The sequence below is a fragment of the Salvelinus sp. IW2-2015 genome, unplaced genomic scaffold, assembly GCF_002910315.2.
Source record: "Salvelinus sp. IW2-2015 unplaced genomic scaffold, ASM291031v2 Un_scaffold1420, whole genome shotgun sequence".
Lineage (NCBI taxonomy): Eukaryota > Metazoa > Chordata > Actinopteri > Salmoniformes > Salmonidae > Salvelinus > Salvelinus sp. IW2-2015.
In genome coordinates this window covers 213,843-230,813 of record NW_019942896.1, presented here as the reverse complement: position 1 = coordinate 230,813, position 16,971 = coordinate 213,843, and the positions used below count along the sequence as shown (strand labels likewise).

At 44.5% G+C, this 16,971-nt stretch overlaps 1 protein-coding gene across 1 annotated transcript; it reads left to right on the top strand.

Annotated features, from left to right (window-relative positions):
* The first annotated feature begins 11,026 nt into the window (after window positions 1–11,026).
* On the top strand, window positions 11,027–14,864 carry LOC112070765 (frizzled-1-like). The gene has a single exon (XM_024138214.2). It carries the CDS (start codon window positions 11,381–11,383, stop codon window positions 13,058–13,060), a length of 1,680 nt encoding a protein of 559 aa, XP_023993982.1. The 5' UTR covers window positions 11,027–11,380; the 3' UTR covers window positions 13,061–14,864.
* Window positions 14,865–16,971: the final 2,107 nt, after the last annotated feature.

Below are 16,971 nucleotides of genomic sequence, written 5' to 3'. Positions count from 1 at the left end.
CTGTTTCGAAAGGAATACAGACATGATTGCTATTATTTAACACATCCTTTTGGAATATGTCATTTTAAAGTGCACATTACTAAATAGGGCTGTGGTGTGGTGATGATTCTGACCCTTTGAATTACCGTGTGTAGTGTGTGTCCTGTGTCCATTGGATCTTCAATGGACAGATACTGCTGATAGACACTGCGCTCATAAGATTGCCGCCAGTGTCATATTTCTGGGGCGAGAGCGGCGTGCGGTTTCTTTATTCATCCATAAATCGCTGTTGGTTTGAGGGGTGTTTTGTGTGAGGCTGGCTGATTTCCCGTTGTGGGGTTTCTGTCAGTCAGGACATGGACACAGCTTGTGAAGAAGACAGGAGGAGGAGAGGAGGAGAAGGAAGGGAGGGGGGAGAGGAGGGAGGAGGAGGGAAATAGGAGGGGAGGAGAATGGAGGAGAGAAAGACGGAGGGGGAAAGAAAAACAGGGGAGAGGGGAGAGAGGGGAGGATAGGAAGGGCAGGAGGAAGGGAAAAGAGAGGAAGGAGAGGAAGAGGAGAGAGGAAGACGAGGAGGAAGGAAGGAGGAGAGGGAGGAGGGAGGAGAGGGATAGGAGGAGGAGAGGCGGGGAGGGAGGGGAGGAGAAGAGGGGGGAGAGAAAGACAGTGGAGGAGAGGGGAAGGGAGGGAGTAGGAGGGAGGAGGAGGGAGGAGAGAGGAGGAGGAGGAAGATAGGGAGGAAGAGAGAGGAGAAGGAAAACAGGAGGGGGAGAGGAGGAGGGATGGAGAAGAGGAGGGAGGAAAGAGGAGGGGGGAAAGAGAGGAGGAGAGGAAAGAGGAAGAGAGGACAGACAGAGGAGAAGAGAGAGGAAGGAGGGGAGAGAGGAGGAGGGGGGAGTAGGAGGGGGGAGGAAGGAGGAGGGGAAGAGGGAGGAAGAAAGCGGAGGAGAGAGAAAGCGGAGGGGGAGAGGAGTGGAGGAGGAGGACAGGGAGAGGGAGGAGGAGGGGTGGAGGAGGAAGAGAGGAGGAGGAGGGAAGGGAGAGAGAGGAGTAGGAGGAGGAGAGGAAGAGGAAGGGAGGAGGAGGAGAGGAAGAGGTAGAGAGGAGAGGGTGCGCTATCGCTGGCGCCTGACTGTAGTGTGACAGCGGAGACTGCCCCTGTGTGGTGGTGTGTGTGTTGTGTTTCTCTGCTAAGTATCTCCTGCTGTAATCAGTTACTCTGCTGGGAGCATTCACAGACCATTGTACTTAACCAGAAGCCACCATCAACCCCCATTAAACACACCCCTGTTCTCAGTTCACCCGCCTAACTTCTCCTCCATGGACCTAATGGGTGTGTGTGTGTGTGTGTGTGTGTGTGTGTGTGTGTGTGTGTGTGTGTGTGTGTGTGTGTGTGTGTGTGTGTGTGTGTGTGTGTGTGTGTGTGTGTGTGTGTGTGTGTGGTGGTGTGTGTGTGTGTCAGTGTATACAGTCTGGTGGGTGTGTCTGAGAGTCAAGTAGGAGTGTCAGTACGTGCTAATGGTGGTGTTGATGGGAGGATGCTCCATTAACTCTCAATATCATGGAGGGTAATGGGCTGGAACCCTACCAGAAAAACCACCACAGACAAGCTCCATGTCTTGTTAAATAAATGTACATGTAAAGGGCATTCCTCTAAGCAAACAGGTGGGGAGATTTCTGTTAGTCTGTTAAAGCAGAGATAACAATCTGCAAACCACCGATGGAACCCACGACTCTGGGATGATTTGACTGTCTGTGCGCGCGTGCGTGCGTGTGTGTGTGTGCGCGCGTGGGAGAGAGAGAGAGACAGAGAGTGTATAATTTAGATGAATTAGGCATTCTAAATGGTTAATTATTGTTACTAGTACACTGGAAACGGCTGCTCATGTAAGACCAGTGAAATCTGCAGTAGCCATGGCAACCCAACACAGCAGTAGCCATAACACAGCATTCCTGTCATTCTAATGACGGGAAACTTTTAAGTCCAGTCTACATCCAGTAGGGAACCTTTGGAGTTTTTAATTAAACCTGTGCTTTAAAGAAATGGAAAATGATTTGTCTTAATTAAAATCACTCCAAATCCTCAATTCACTAACACACACACCTACACACCCACACACACAGTTTATAGCCCAGCACGTAAAACAGTGTGTTAAAGCATCAGGGCTGTCTCAGCTGAGAGTGTTGTGTGAGTGATGTTTAATGGCGGGCTGACGCACCTCATTACCCTGGGATCAGACATGACGGGACCACTGTGGGGGTTAGGGGTCAGAGGGCGTGATCTCTGGAGGGAGGGTAGGCAGGGGGTGTCAGGCTTCCTCAGTCAATGTCACGCTCTGGCCATAGAGCGGTTTTTATTCTCTATTTTGGTTAGGCCAGGGTGTGACTAGGGTGGGCATTCTAGTTTCTTTATTTCTATGTTTTCTATTTCTTTGTTTGGCCGGGTGTGGTTCTCAATCAGAGGCAGCTGTCTATCGTTGTCTCTGATTGAGAACCATACTTAGGTAGTTCTTTTTTCCACCTGTGTTTGTGGGAAATTAACTTTGTTTGTGGCACATAGCCCTTAAGCTTCACGGTTGTTTTGTATTGTTTATTGTTTTTGTCGGCGTCATTTATAATCAAAAGGAATATGTACGCTCACCACGCTGCGCTTTGGTCCAGTTCTTTCAACGGCCGTGACAGTCAAGCTTGCCTGACTATCAATGTAAACTCCTGTTAATTCATGGGTGTTTTGGGATGATAATAATCTGTAGAATTTAGAACCAAATCCTGTTTGTTAAAGACACCTGTAAAAATGTAATTGAGTACGGTTATATGCACACAGTAATGCGATTATTGTGGATCGTCAGATTAATATAATAGTTTGATTAAAACGTTTACATGCTTTGCAAGAAGACCGTTTTCCCTAATAATCCTGTTTAGATGGACACATCTGATGGCACTCTGATAAATGCAGAAAATCACCAATCAAAATAAATGTTTTACCATGTTCTTTTTGGGAAGCATATTTTGGGAAGCATATTTGATTCTGAGTTGGGACATAAAAAGTTTGTATGTGAAAACCACTTCTAAGTCACATACATTCAGTTGTTCCAAACTCACTTCCCTTGTACTAAAGAGGGAGGTTCGCTGGGCTGGTGCTAGCATATGCCCAGATCTAATACACCACTGGAACGCCAATTAAGGTCTTTTTTTTACATGTCCTAATCATTTGAAAGATTGCGCAGAACACCAGGTGTTTTAATCGGCGTATGCCTACTATGATTTTGACCTTACGCCGATTAAGCTAAGCAGAGCAAGGTGTTTACATGACTAATGCATAATCTGCCTACTGCCATAATCAGTTTAATATCAAATGATTAGTGTGCATGTAAATGTACTCATTGATAAGCTAGTTAGGCCTATTTGAAGTATTTGACTGTTTTAAAACCCCTCTGTGTTTTTTGTCTACATTATTATGCCTCTGGTGTTTATATGCAACTTAGTCTTATTTGAAGTATGTTAGTATTCTGCAACACCTGAGAGGTTTTTTCTGTCTCCGTTCTCTGAGGTGTTCATCTGGGGTTATTAGTATTTCCAGAGCTGCTGCTTCACGGTAGTGACAGGCTCTTTGATCAGGCAGATATAAGGGATGAAAGGTGTGTGTGTGTAGAGGAGGGGATTGTCTGGGGAGCGACCCGCTCACTGCAAGACTGACTGGCTGCCCGATGAACATCTAGAGGAGAACTGTGCTGATATTTGAACATGCCTCAGAGAGACTGTGATGTGGGGGAGAGGGGGGAGTGGGTTGGGATTGGGGAGAAAAGGGGGAGCAGGCTACAAACGCCGGGTGTGGCAGTGGAGGGGAAGGGTGATCAGAGAGAGAGAGGTTAGCTTTTGTGTTTTGTTTTTTTGTAGTCACCTCTTTCTTATTCTCTCTCTCGATCTCTTCTCCATTGTTAAATATCCAGCACTAAGCACTTTCCCTTCTTAATGATGTCATTTGGGTGTGGTGTGTGGGGGGGGGGGGGGGGGGGGTTCTGCTATTCACCATTGATTGACAGACAACAGCTGCCCTATTGGACATGGCCACACCCTACAAATCCTACCCATCTGGTTCCTTAAGCGGAACCCCCCCACAACACACACACACACACACACACACACACACACAACACACACACACACACACACACATCACACACACACACACACACACACACACTCACTCACTCACTCACACACCACACACACAACACACACAGCACTCACTCACACACACTCATCTTTAGTACTTTTTCATCCCACTGGACTAAATCAGGCCCCAAAAACAACACATTCCATTGTTGACTTAAAGAGTATATGATACTGTAGGGAGGAGAGCAAAAGGAGAGAGGGAGGAGAGAGAGATCCCTCTGTGTGGGCCTCACGACCTGCCATCCAATAACTCACCCTGAGGCAGAGAAAGAGAGAGAGATGAACGGGAGAGAGACTGAGTGCTTCTGTGACCTTGAACTTCTCAGCCTCACATCCTCTCTCCTTTTCTCTCTCTGTCTGTTTATCCCCTTTTCTCTGTTTCTGTCCTATGTCCACTCTGTTCATCTCGCGGTGTCCTTTTTGACCTAAACAAGACTCCATACTCTATCCCTGCTTTACACAATGCAACCTGAAGTCAAGCTCATCTTCTCACTACTTCTCTTTCTCTCTCTTACCCGTCTCTCTCTCTCTCACACACAAACACACACACACACACGCACACAAACACACACGCCCACAAACACTAACACACACACATTCCTACACCGCCTGTATGTGTTTTTGAGTCAGAGAGCTGTATGTGCAGCAGATAAAGGAGGTGTCCATCCAAGTCTTCAGATTCCTGGCATAGACTGCCTCACATCCACTGGGAATGGACTTCCAAAGGCTGAGCGAGAGAGAAAGAGAAAGAGGGGGGAAAGAGTGAGAGAGAGAGAGAAGGGGGGAGAGCGGGGAGAGAGAGAGAGGACACAAGGAGAGACATGCATTATTTATTATTGCAGTATGGTCACTAGAAAGAAAGAAGGGGATTAGAGGAGTGCTCCAAGCCAGCCAGGTCTACTGGGTTATCTCTCTCTCTCTCAATCTCTCTCTCTCTCTGTGTCTCTATTTTTCTCTCTCTTTTTACTTCTCTCCTAAGGGGTCGTTCAGAAATAAGGTAGTTGTGATTAGTTTATTTCCAGTTGGCAGATAAACTTATGTGTTTGTGTCTGTGTTTTTCAGGTTGCTGCCTGGGGTCAGTCCAAGAGAGAAGGACAAAGACACTGAGATGGAGGAGCCACCGGGATCACATACCCTCTTCTGTTTCTTAACTTATTACTTTCCAACCGTGTGTGTGTGTGTGTGTGTGTGTTGTGTGTTGTGTGTGTTGTGTGTGTGTGTGTGTGTGTGTGTGTGTGTGTGTGTGTGTGTGTGTGTGTGTGTGTGTGTGTGTGTGTGGTGTGTGTGTGTGTGTGTGTGGTGGGTGTTTGTGTGTGTGTGCCTGAGGTATACATTTTGGTGGGTGACACCTCCAATTTCAGTTTTATAATTTGCAATTTTTGTTGACTTTTATAATGTTATGATACTCATATATCGTTGACACATTTACAATACCCTTAATCATCAAGGGACTTCACAATACTATTGATACATACTGTGGCTTGTGTTTCTAACTACCTATGTAAGAATGTATATTTGTATGTACAGTATACTCATATTTAGAAAATATATCACGGACTCCAAGAAAGCTTACATTCTTTCACTAACATGCTGCACTTGCATGCATTCACGCACGCATGCACAAACTCACACGTACACAAACACAGATACACACCCCCTGGACAGTTTAACTCACACTCACAACACAAACTTTAACTGAGAATGACAAGCAGTAGTAATGTTTYTCTTTAACTTTGAACTGTTCCTCCTCTGTAACTGTCAGGCCAGAGTCAAATGACATCAAATCAATAATAATCATAAGAGCAATGGTACTAATACTGTAATAGTGATATTGGTGATAATAATCCGTTAGTCTCTGCTGGAGATAATGCATACACACAAAGCAATGAGCGTCGATGACATCGTGAAGAGTCACATGTTATATGGTAAATTCGCTGTGATTCGTCTCAAGTGTATGTGGGTGTGTTATATCTGTGTGGTTGCGTGTGCATCAAACATGGGCAATATGGGCAATACCCTTTCATTGGTGCTTCCATGTAGGCCATGAGGTACTGTAATCTATACCGCATCCTGTTGTACACTGTATCTAGATGGTAAAACACAATGGCAATAGGCTCAGTGGGATTTTGATCTCTTGGTTACTTCGACCCATGACAATCCTCTTCTCCTTCACATCCTTTGATAGCGTCACCATCCAGTAATGTACTGTATATCAGACATCATCACAAATGTTATTAGACGGTTACGTCATCGTCTGTTTGTCTCAGCTATCACGTTAATACAATTATTTTATGGAGCACTTTTTATGATATCATRTGATATTGATCTAACAAATAGTTTTGTTTCTTTGGGTACTATGTTACATTGGCTGGTACAAAGATCTCTTTGTGTTCGATTTTCAGCTGGGTGTTGTTTTGTGTAAAAATATCTGCTCATATAAGTCATGTGTGAGCTAGGTAATATAGCAATGACCAGTAACATGGAGAATATGGGTTCCCCTTTTATGGATTGATTTGAAATCTACCACTAATCTGAATGGGCCTGTACTGTTCACAAGTAGAGGAGGGGGAGGAGAGTTCTGAGTGAGACATCATGGACACACACTGACGATCAGGAGAGATTAGTTTTCTTAATCCACGCTGACACCCTTAGAAAGACGTGTGTGTGCACTCACACACACACACTAACACACACACATGAGAACACATGAGAGACAGTCACAGGTATTATATTGTAGACACTTGGCCACACACAGTCCCTCTCCACCCCTGCCTCGCCTGCTAGTCTATCATAGAGGGAGGAGGAGGAGGAGACACTAAAAAGAAAGGAGTCTTGTAGAAAACTTTGACATAGTTCGCCATATGGCCAAGTCCATGTTATGCTACAGCTTTAATTGTCCCACCATCTCTAGTGGTGGTCGGTGTGATATAGAGCACTCGAGGCAACGACAGAGAAACACAGTGATAGTGACGACTTGTGTCATTAGCTTTTTGAGAATGCACTTTTTTAATCTACTTGTCCTACTGTACATTCCAGCTTATTAAAAATGTCACTTTTTGCCGTGTGTTGTCCTTAATCACATGCCCTTGCCTGCACATGCCCTTGCCTGACTAGAAATATCAGTGCCCTCCCTTGGCAACCGTAATATAGGCCGACAGACCCCAGTTTCCAACCCCAGTGAGACTTTTTAAGGAGAACTACTACAAATACTTGAAGTGATTTCATAGAACTTCAGTGTCATTCCTGGTGTGGCAAGTGATTCTGTGTTGTGGTAGTGAAGACGGTGAGGAAGGGTGGAGAGTCTAGAGTGGCGTCTTAATGTGACTAAAGCAGCGTGACAGAGCAGGGTTAATATCAGAGAGCTGTGCTGAGATAGATCGCCCAGCTCGCTCTGCTCGGCCTTGCATGGCTTTATGGGATACAGGAGGTATTAGCAGCTGAATAATTATTGTTGATACGTTACTCTCCTGCTTTCTGTGTGGCATATCACTTTTCTTTTCTTTTTCCACCTTTTTATTTTGTGCCTTTGTGTCCCAGAAGTTTCTTCCTTTGCCGCCTGCCTGCGATATCACATAAACATGAAAATACTGTATATGTTTTGGACTACCTGCCTGCCTGCCTGCGTGGGTGGAGTTCCTGAAAGCTCCTTTTTTCTCCTTTGGGAATTAAAAGCATTTTCTCTATGAAGGGAAATCTTGGGAAAGAAGTAGTGAAATTGCACATTGAGCACTGTGGTGGTCAAAATGATTAACATTTTAATGGGGCCTACTATCATTTTAATGTTACCATTGGTTCTTGCTTGTAAAGTTAACTTCCAGATGTTTAATAAAATGCATTTACAAATACACCATTCAAATCTGAATTGGGGAATGGCTTAAGATTAATCTGTTTGCTATATTTGTCATGCTACGGAATGTGCACATTCTGAGTCATATTTCGAGATACATGTCAATATTTAATCATTTTGTATCCTTTGTTATAAACTGTCTTACTAGGCTGTATAGAAAATGGGAGGTGAAACGCCTTGTGTAAAATGTAATAGTGACGCTTGTACTATGTTTGCGTACATACAGGGTCACGCGTGTCTCCTTAACGCCATAAAAGAGAGGATTCGTATAAAATATATATGGATATATACACATACAGTATATTTTTTGGCCTTGTCAGTTTCTTAACTGCGTAGACGTACAGTATATGTTGGGAAAGGCGTTTTGGAACCAGACATGCAACCCCCGCTGTACTCAACACTGAATCTGTGTTTTCCAGTACAAAAAAGCTTCACTTGCGTATCTATTTTTTCTTTTTTGTATGATGCACTGAAAATACATCATTTTTCACAAGTGGTTTCGGACATAGAAGAAGTGTTACCGGTCACTTTATAAACTGAAACTTAGGATATAATAGTAGAATAGCTGTTGCATTACCTATTTGTTACAACCTGTATGTAATGTTATTATGGAAGATGTAATGTCCTTCTGTAAATGTTGTTTATTGTTGGTTTACCTGAAATAAATAAAGTTTATTAATACTTCAAACTGTGTTCAGCTACCAATGCAAAACAGCTGTGGTTAGCTCATGTATTACCTACTTACTTCATACTAATTCTACCACAACTCCAATCTAGTGTGGTCATGCTGGTGTGGATATTGGTTGCCTTTGTCCTCCTATTCATCAGTATTTACATAGTTAGCTATTTCCGGAAATTAGTTATCCCTGGAATTGATCAAAGTACCGTACTTAGTATTTTTTTAAGGCATAATTTACTCAACTGTACCAGTRACAGTTTCTAGTGATTTATCCTGTATTTCCAGTCCCTGTTTGATGTGCGCTCAGCTGGCCTGATTACAGAGTCCTTCTTTGTATTGTACCACAACAGTGTTTTCTCTGGACACCCACCAAGGTGTTATGTCTCTGATTCAAACCATACTAATAGGTCAACAACATCTCCAAGTCTGCATCCTAAATTGCAGCCCTATTGGCTCTGGTTAAATGTAGTGCGCTATATAGGGAATAGGGTGCCATTTGGGATGCATCTATGAAAAAGTATGTAACTTCACTTATGAGTACAGTTTTCAAGCCTACTGGTCCTTAAACAGATATACTTTATAACATGAAAACAAACAACCTCCGGGTCATAATGACTGCTGTGACAGACAGGTAGGAGAAAAATACATGGAAACCCCAACAACACAATGTTTGCTGTAAGAATGTAATGTTCATAACGTTTTTAAAGTTTCTTTGGAAAAACATGAAGTCATTCTATTCTGTTCTGTGGTTATTGCATGTGGTCATAAATGGTTCTGAAACTGTTTTGCACCAAAAAATTCCCCACCAAAAAATGCATTTCCAATAGTTCATTCCAGTTTATCTCTTTAATGTTGGATCATATATCAACTGCATGAAGGTCAAATCTGACTCAAGGTTTTAACTTTGTCTTTGTAACGTTGATTGCTGTGGACAACTTTATTCCAAACTGAATAGACTTGGCTAGACACCCAGCCCTAAAACAAGACATTTAGTAACATAAGTCATTTTGACTTTGTGTGTCTCTCTTGGCAGGGTGTAGCTTGAAGAACCAAATCTCACTGCATTCTTCTGCCAGGATATATTACATACTTATTGACTCCCTCTACATCCCACAAACAGACATGCCTCCTAACCAGTCAGAATGCCTGGGTGACGGATTAACATTAGGGATCCTCTGTATTTGCTTGGCCTCAGCTAGTGAGCCATGTTGTTTTGAATTCTCAATAGAGAGTGCTCTGTGACAGTCTCCTGTGCACACAYAACCACACACATAACCACACACATAACCACACACATAACCACAGGTTGATAACAAGAAATACGTTTTGATGCACATCTCTTGGCCTAATCATATTATTGATGCGCTATAACTGGTCATAGTGTTATTGATGGTTGCAACAGTAGTTGATTTGATTATTATTTATGTTGTTATGATACTGTTATTGTACAATAAACAGCCTTACATTATCTAATATAGCTCTAGTGAACAGTAAGGTACAGTACAGTACAGTTGATGACAAATGAGAGATAATAGACTCCCTGAAAGTCAAGGGGGGCAGGACAGCCCTGTTAAGCTCACTGTAGTGGAGTTTCTCCCTTCCTTCCTTTGGTGTTCTACACAGGGTCTCTCTCTCGCTCTCTCTCTCTTTTTCTCTCTCACGGTTTCCTTCCTGTTCTCCTCTACACAGTGTCTCTCCCTCCCACTGTTCCCTCTGCGCGCACCACTGTGGGAGCTGGGTTTGAAACCCCTCTGATCCCAAAGGCTCGTGGTGAAAACCACTTTCATCCCTGTCCCTAGGGCCTAACGGTGGAGACGACATTATGGTTGAAAGGGGAGACCGATTATAATTATGCTGGTTGTTCTTCCCTGTCTAAAAGACCTGTTTAGGCTATACTCATTTGTAACATGGAAAGCGCATGGCATTTATTTTGTGTGTTTTACAGACACACACAGTTTTACTGGATGATAATATCAAGGGGTCTGGACTGTTACAATAGTAGGCTATTTGAGGAGGTCTAATAGGATTCAATACCTCACAGTTTTAATGAACATAGAAGTGAATTAAGGGTAAAGGGTTTGCTCATTTAACAATAGGCCTTCTGTCAGATTTGTAAAATAGTATTTCCTTTTCCATCAGTAGTCCTAGATGTGGCTTTCAGAAGTATCATAGGCCTATTTATAAGGGCATAATTCTTATTTGAAATATGTAACATTGTTTCGGCTATATAACTAAGACATTGAAACTCATCAGCCATGCACACGATGAACAATTGTAGACGATCCCTAAACCATGCCATCTGTTAGTCCAACCCTTTTTTCCATATGGAGGAGAGAGACGGCTCACTGAGACAGCAGGGCGCCTGGAAACAGGTTTGAACAGCGCAGGGCAGAGAGAGGCTATCATGTTTGTCGCGCAGCTAGAGTAACAGAAGAACATTGCGGAGTCCGGACCTGTGTGTTGTGTATAGTAGGTCGGATTTTTTTCTCCAAATTCTGTCAGCGATATTTTTCGATTTTAGGGGACCTTCAACATCTCTGCGCAACGGCGGGGAGTAGCGAAAACAACCAAAAGTTACGCAGGAAGGGAGTAATGTTACATTTACAAGGAAAGAAAAACCCAACACAGAAAGGGAGCGGGGAAGTAGTGGCTTGCTAGCTGGCGAGCTAGCTAGTTTTGGAAGAAACCGCAAAGAAAGTATGTCTGTGGCGGTGCGTAATGCTTTCGCAATGGATTACAACAGAGTACTGTGTATATTTTTGCAGGTGTTTTTATTGATCAGTTTAGGATCTATAAGGGTAAATGGACAGTATGGCGACCGGGGAATGTCTATTCCGGAGCACGGCTTTTGCCAGCCGATTTCTATTCCACTTTGTACAGACATCGCATACAACGAGACCATCATGCCAAATTTACTAGGACACACAAACCAGGAGGAAGCAGGGCTCGAGGTACACCAGTTTTATCCGCTTGTGAAAGTTCAGTGTTCTCCTGATTTAAAGTTTTTCCTCTGCTCCATGTATGCGCCTGTATGCACGGTGCTTGAGCAGGCGCTTCCCCCGTGCAGGTCACTGTGCGAGAGGGCGAGACAGGGCTGCGAGGCGCTTATGAACAAATTCGGTTTCCAGTGGCCGGTCAGCCTCGCTTGCGAGTCTTTCCCGGTTCACGGAGCGGGCGAGCTGTGCGTCGGGCAGAATATTTCGGGTCAAAGCACACCGGTCAATCCCACCCCTGATGTAACGGAGCCTCCGCACGATACTGGGATTGTAAAAGGACAGTTCAAGTGCCCGGCTTCTCTGAAAGTACCCACTTATTTGAATTACCGTTTTCTCGGTGAGGATGACTGTGGCGCACCGTGCGAGCCAAAGAAATCTAACGGAATGATGTACTTCAGCGAGGAAGAGTTAAAATTCGCCAGGATATGGATAGTAATMTGGTCCGTGTTATGTTGTGCATCCACGTTATTTACCGTTCTAACCTATCTGGTGGACATGAAGCGCTTCAGCTACCCTGAGCGTCCTATTATCTTCCTATCCGGTTGCTACACYATGGTATCCATTGCCTACATAGCTGGATTTCTCCTTGAGGACAAGGTGGTTTGCAATGACAGGTTTGACAACGACATTAGRACTGTGGTGCAGGGTACCAAAAAGGAGGGATGTACCATCCTCTTCATGATGTTGTATTTTTTCAGCATGGCCAGCTCCATCTGGTGGGTCATCCTGGCCCTCACCTGGTTCCTGGCAGCAGGGATGAAGTGGGGTCACGAAGCCATCGAGGCCAACTCGCAGTACTTCCACCTGGCGGCGTGGGCTGTGCCCGCCATTAAGACCATCACTATCCTGGCGGTGGGCCAGGTGGACGGGGATGTCCTTAGCGGYGTGTGCTTCGTGGGCATCAACAGCGTGGAYGCTCTCCGAGGCTTCGTCCTRGCRCCGCTCTTTGTCTACCTCTTCATCGGCACCTCGTTCCTCCTGGCCGGCTTCGTGTCTCTGTTCCGGATCAGAACCATCATGAAGCACGACGGCACCAAGACGGAGAAGCTGGAGAAGCTGATGGTGAGGATAGGGATCTTCAGCGTGCTCTACACCGTCCCCGCCACCATCGTCATCGCCTGCTACTTCTACGAGCAGGCCTTCCGGGAGCAGTGGGAGAGGACGTGGATCAGCCAGACGTGTAAGACGTATGCCGTGCCCTGTCCGGCCCACCCACACCCCAACATGAGCCCCGACTTCACCGTCTTCATGATCAAGTACCTCATGACTCTGATCGTGGGGATAACGTCCGGGTTCTGGATCTGGTCTGGGAAGACCCTCAACTCCTGGAAGAGGTTTTATACGAGACTGGCTAACAACAGACAGGGAGAGACCACGGTGTGAGTGGTCTGAGTGGGGTGAGACCTCTGGATGTACTGTAGCCTATGATGGGCGTCCCACACACAAAAAAAAATGTTTATTTACAGACTGAATGAATGATAATCGTTTTTGGACTTAATTGCCATGCAGAGACACTCATTGGTACATGATGTTTCTATTGTACATAAAACATTTTGTGAGATTTTTGTAAGTATATATTTGTATTTAAAGATCAAAATTCTCTTTTTTAGTGTTTCCCTCTATTAAAACCAACATTTATTTGACACACTTTGGGCATAATGGAAATGGACCTTGGTGATAAAGAGCCAGCTGCCTGAGCATTTAGCATTAAGGATGTGGTTGTCTTAGGACCTGAGTTGGCTTGGTCACTGCTGGGAGAGGGTTGTAGCTGTGTTTGATCAGTAGACTGGCTCGGAACATGGTTTCTATTCTAAGCAGCAGAGTCCCGTGAAAAACAATTGCTTCCTCGTGGGTCCTTATCCCCTATTATACTGCTGTTCTTTCTGTCCAACTGTTCTCTTCTATTCAACATATTTCTAAATGCCTAAATGCCTGGGATTTGAAGGTTAAAAATACGATCAACATGTATTTAAAAACGAGGTATAGGTTTGGGATTATGTGTTCAACATATTTCTAAATGCCTCGGATTTGACGGTTAAAAGTACAGTCAGCATTTTTATAACAAGAAAGTGGGTATAGGTTTGGTATTGTGTGCACATGTACTGTGTAGCCTACATGACACGAATCCTCCAAATACACATGTTTTCATAACCTGAATGAGAATGAGCCAGAATGAGAACATTTAGCCCAAAATAAAGCCCAAATAGTGGCACCAAAGTTAAAAGCCGTCTTTTGGTGACAAAATATTGTAATAGAATGAAAGTAAACCATTTGCAGTATCTTTTCAACATTTTGTTTATGTGTTTCAGATAGCCCTGCTGCCTATGAACACAGAACAGACACACGTTGTTTGTGGCTTTGTTTACCTTTTTGAGCACTTTGAGCGGAAATACTAGCCTGGTCCCAGATCTGTTTGTGCTGTCTTGCCAACCCCGAAGAACCATAGGAGTAGGCAGGACAGCACAATCAGGTCTTGGACCAGGCTAGGGGAATACAGAATGCTGGACAGAGACAGCTCAGACTCAGAGGTGGGTTACATAACACATCAGCTGCACCCCTAATGCTTTCTCACAGACAGACAGACATACAGACAGCTGAAATACCAATCCTTCACTAATGAACAAGTTGAAATACGCAGTAGCCTACTCTACAGCCGGCTGTATAATTGGCTTATAAAAACTGAAAACAAATGAATAATTGAAGGAGATAGGACAGTGCRTTTTGTAATTTTCAGACCTACAGGTAATCAGAGTCAGAAAATGATTATTCCCCAGAAGGTAATTGTTGGCAAAATGTGGCTGTATTTTTTTGCAATGGGCCCAGGTGGCAGCTTTGAGCAGTCCCTTTTCACCCCTGAGTCATTTCTCTCCTGGTTAAGTGTGTGCTTGTGTTTGTGTGTTGGTGCTAACCATGCAGGATGAGCAGCTGTCTTTCGGCTTTATAAAGGAAGACACCGTGATCTGTCCCCACCTCAAACATCTTCTGTTATGTTCTTGTCAAATGCATGACAGTTATTTTACCCTAAATGCATGGATGGCTCTCTATTAAACAACATGTTCATGCCTTTGACATCTATTATGTTTAATTCTGGTTTTCTGCATTTGTTTGTTATTAAAAACATATTTATAGAAACATTTCTTTATATCCACACTGATTACTTTAAAGAATAAAAAATCCCACCTTTGTACCAACTGTCATGTTGATTTGAAATATCTACTATTTTCATGTGTTATAAACCAGAGTTGATGGATTGAATCATGCTCTTAGCCTAGTGTACWTTTACATTTGAGTAATTTAGCAGGTGGTCTTATTCACAACGACTTCCAGGAGCAAATAGGGTTAAGTGCCTTGCTCAAGGGCACATCAACATATTTTTCAACTAGTCGGCTAGGGGATTAGAACCAGCGACCTTTAGGTTCTTGGCCCAATGCTCTTAACCGCTAGGGTACCTGCCTAAAATGTAGTTTAAGATTTGGAGTGTCAACAAATCTGCTTCATAGACTCTGTGTAGTATTGACTTTGTAACAACATGGTAATAGCAATMATTTTTACAGCTGGAAAAGCTCAACAATGAACATGAGTTTTATCTCAGTGGTTACAGCCAACTGTGAAGTCTGGTTTGAAAAATAACCTCTTTATCCTGGGTGGATGTTAATCAAATGCAGCTCCCTGGTTAGGCTAAATGAGGTGCATGGGAATCTTGTGAATGGTTGGTATGCACTGTGAATGCTCAGAGGCCTTGCTTGTGTAGGGGCATTGTTGCTTTGCACTTAAAATAGCTTGTGTCCCATGTCTGGCAGTCACATACGTAGGTCAGCTACTCAACTTTCATACAGCCATTGTTTAGGGTAGTTTGTTTGTTGTCTTTAAGTTTGTTGCTCTTTATAGAGGTTTTTCTGTTCACTCCTGTATCTATTGTGTCCCAAGCTTCTCTGAAGTCTGTGGCTGTATAGTTTGTGGCTAAGCTGACTGTAACTTAATGTGAACTATATATATGGCTCATGTCCAGTAGTTTATGCATACACACAGTTGGGGCACAATTCAATCCGCTGCGCTGAAGATCTGCTTTATAGCACGGGTGACAATTAAAAGCAATGTTCCCAAGGTCGCGGAGACTGCATTCATGGTAAACGATACGTCGGCTCGGAAATGACCTTTAAATGTGAACTGCGCTACAACGCAGATATTCTGAGCTACGGATTGAATCGAGCCCTTAGTCTCAGACAGGTTAGCAGGTGTGCTGAAGAACACTCCCCATTGTCATTGTGAAAATGTTGAGTATCAGTGAGATGTAGTGAGTGCTTGGCACAGCGTTGAGGACTTGAGTCAATGCAGTGCCTAAGCAACCTTCAGGTCATTTAGCTGAATGATATCCACTTCTAGTCTCTGGATTCATAGTTATATGGGCTGTGTTTTCCTCCTATAAGAGTACCACTGACCGACCTCTATGGATGTACAGTACATGCCTTAATTTCAAGCCCTTATTGATTTGACTTCGCTGACTGAACATATACTAAGGCTGCATCACAAATGGCATCATATTCTCTATATGGTACACTACTTTTGACCCGGGCCCATAGGGAATAGGGTGCCATTTTTTTTATTTTTTTATTTCTCCCATTTTCTCCCCAATTTCCGTGGTATCCAATCGCTAGTAATTACTATCTTGTCTCATCGCTACAACTCCCGTACGGGCTCGGGAGAGGCGAAGGTCGAAAGCCATGCGTCCTCCGAAGCACAACCCAACCAAGCCGCACTGCTTCTTAACACAGCGCGCCTCCAACCCGGAAGCCAGCCGCACCAATGTGTCGGAGGAAACACCGTGTACTTGGCCCCCTTGGTTAGCGCGCACTGCGCCCGGCCCGCCACAGGAGTCGCTGGAGCGCGATGAGACAAGGATATCCCTACCGGCCAAACCCTCCCTAACCCGGACGACGCTATGCCAGTTGTGCGTCGCCCCACGGACCTCCCGGTCGCGGCCGGCTGCGACAGAGCCTGGGCGCGAACCCAGAGACTCTGGTGGCGCAGCTAGCACTGCGATGCAGTGCCCTAGACCACTGCGCCACCCGGGAGGCCCTTAGGGTGCCATTTATGACACACATAATATGTGTATGCTAGGTCTCACTCTGTCTGCCTCCCTGTCTGTCAGTGCGTCTTCCTGATGCCTGGCTTGCTACTGGTTTGTCAGGAAGTGCTTGTACAGCCAGCAGCCCAGGCCAGAGCACACAGAGGACTGCTTGTCCCTCAGTTTCAGTCCCTCTCCTCTCTGTTGCTCTGTGGTCAGACTTTRGGCC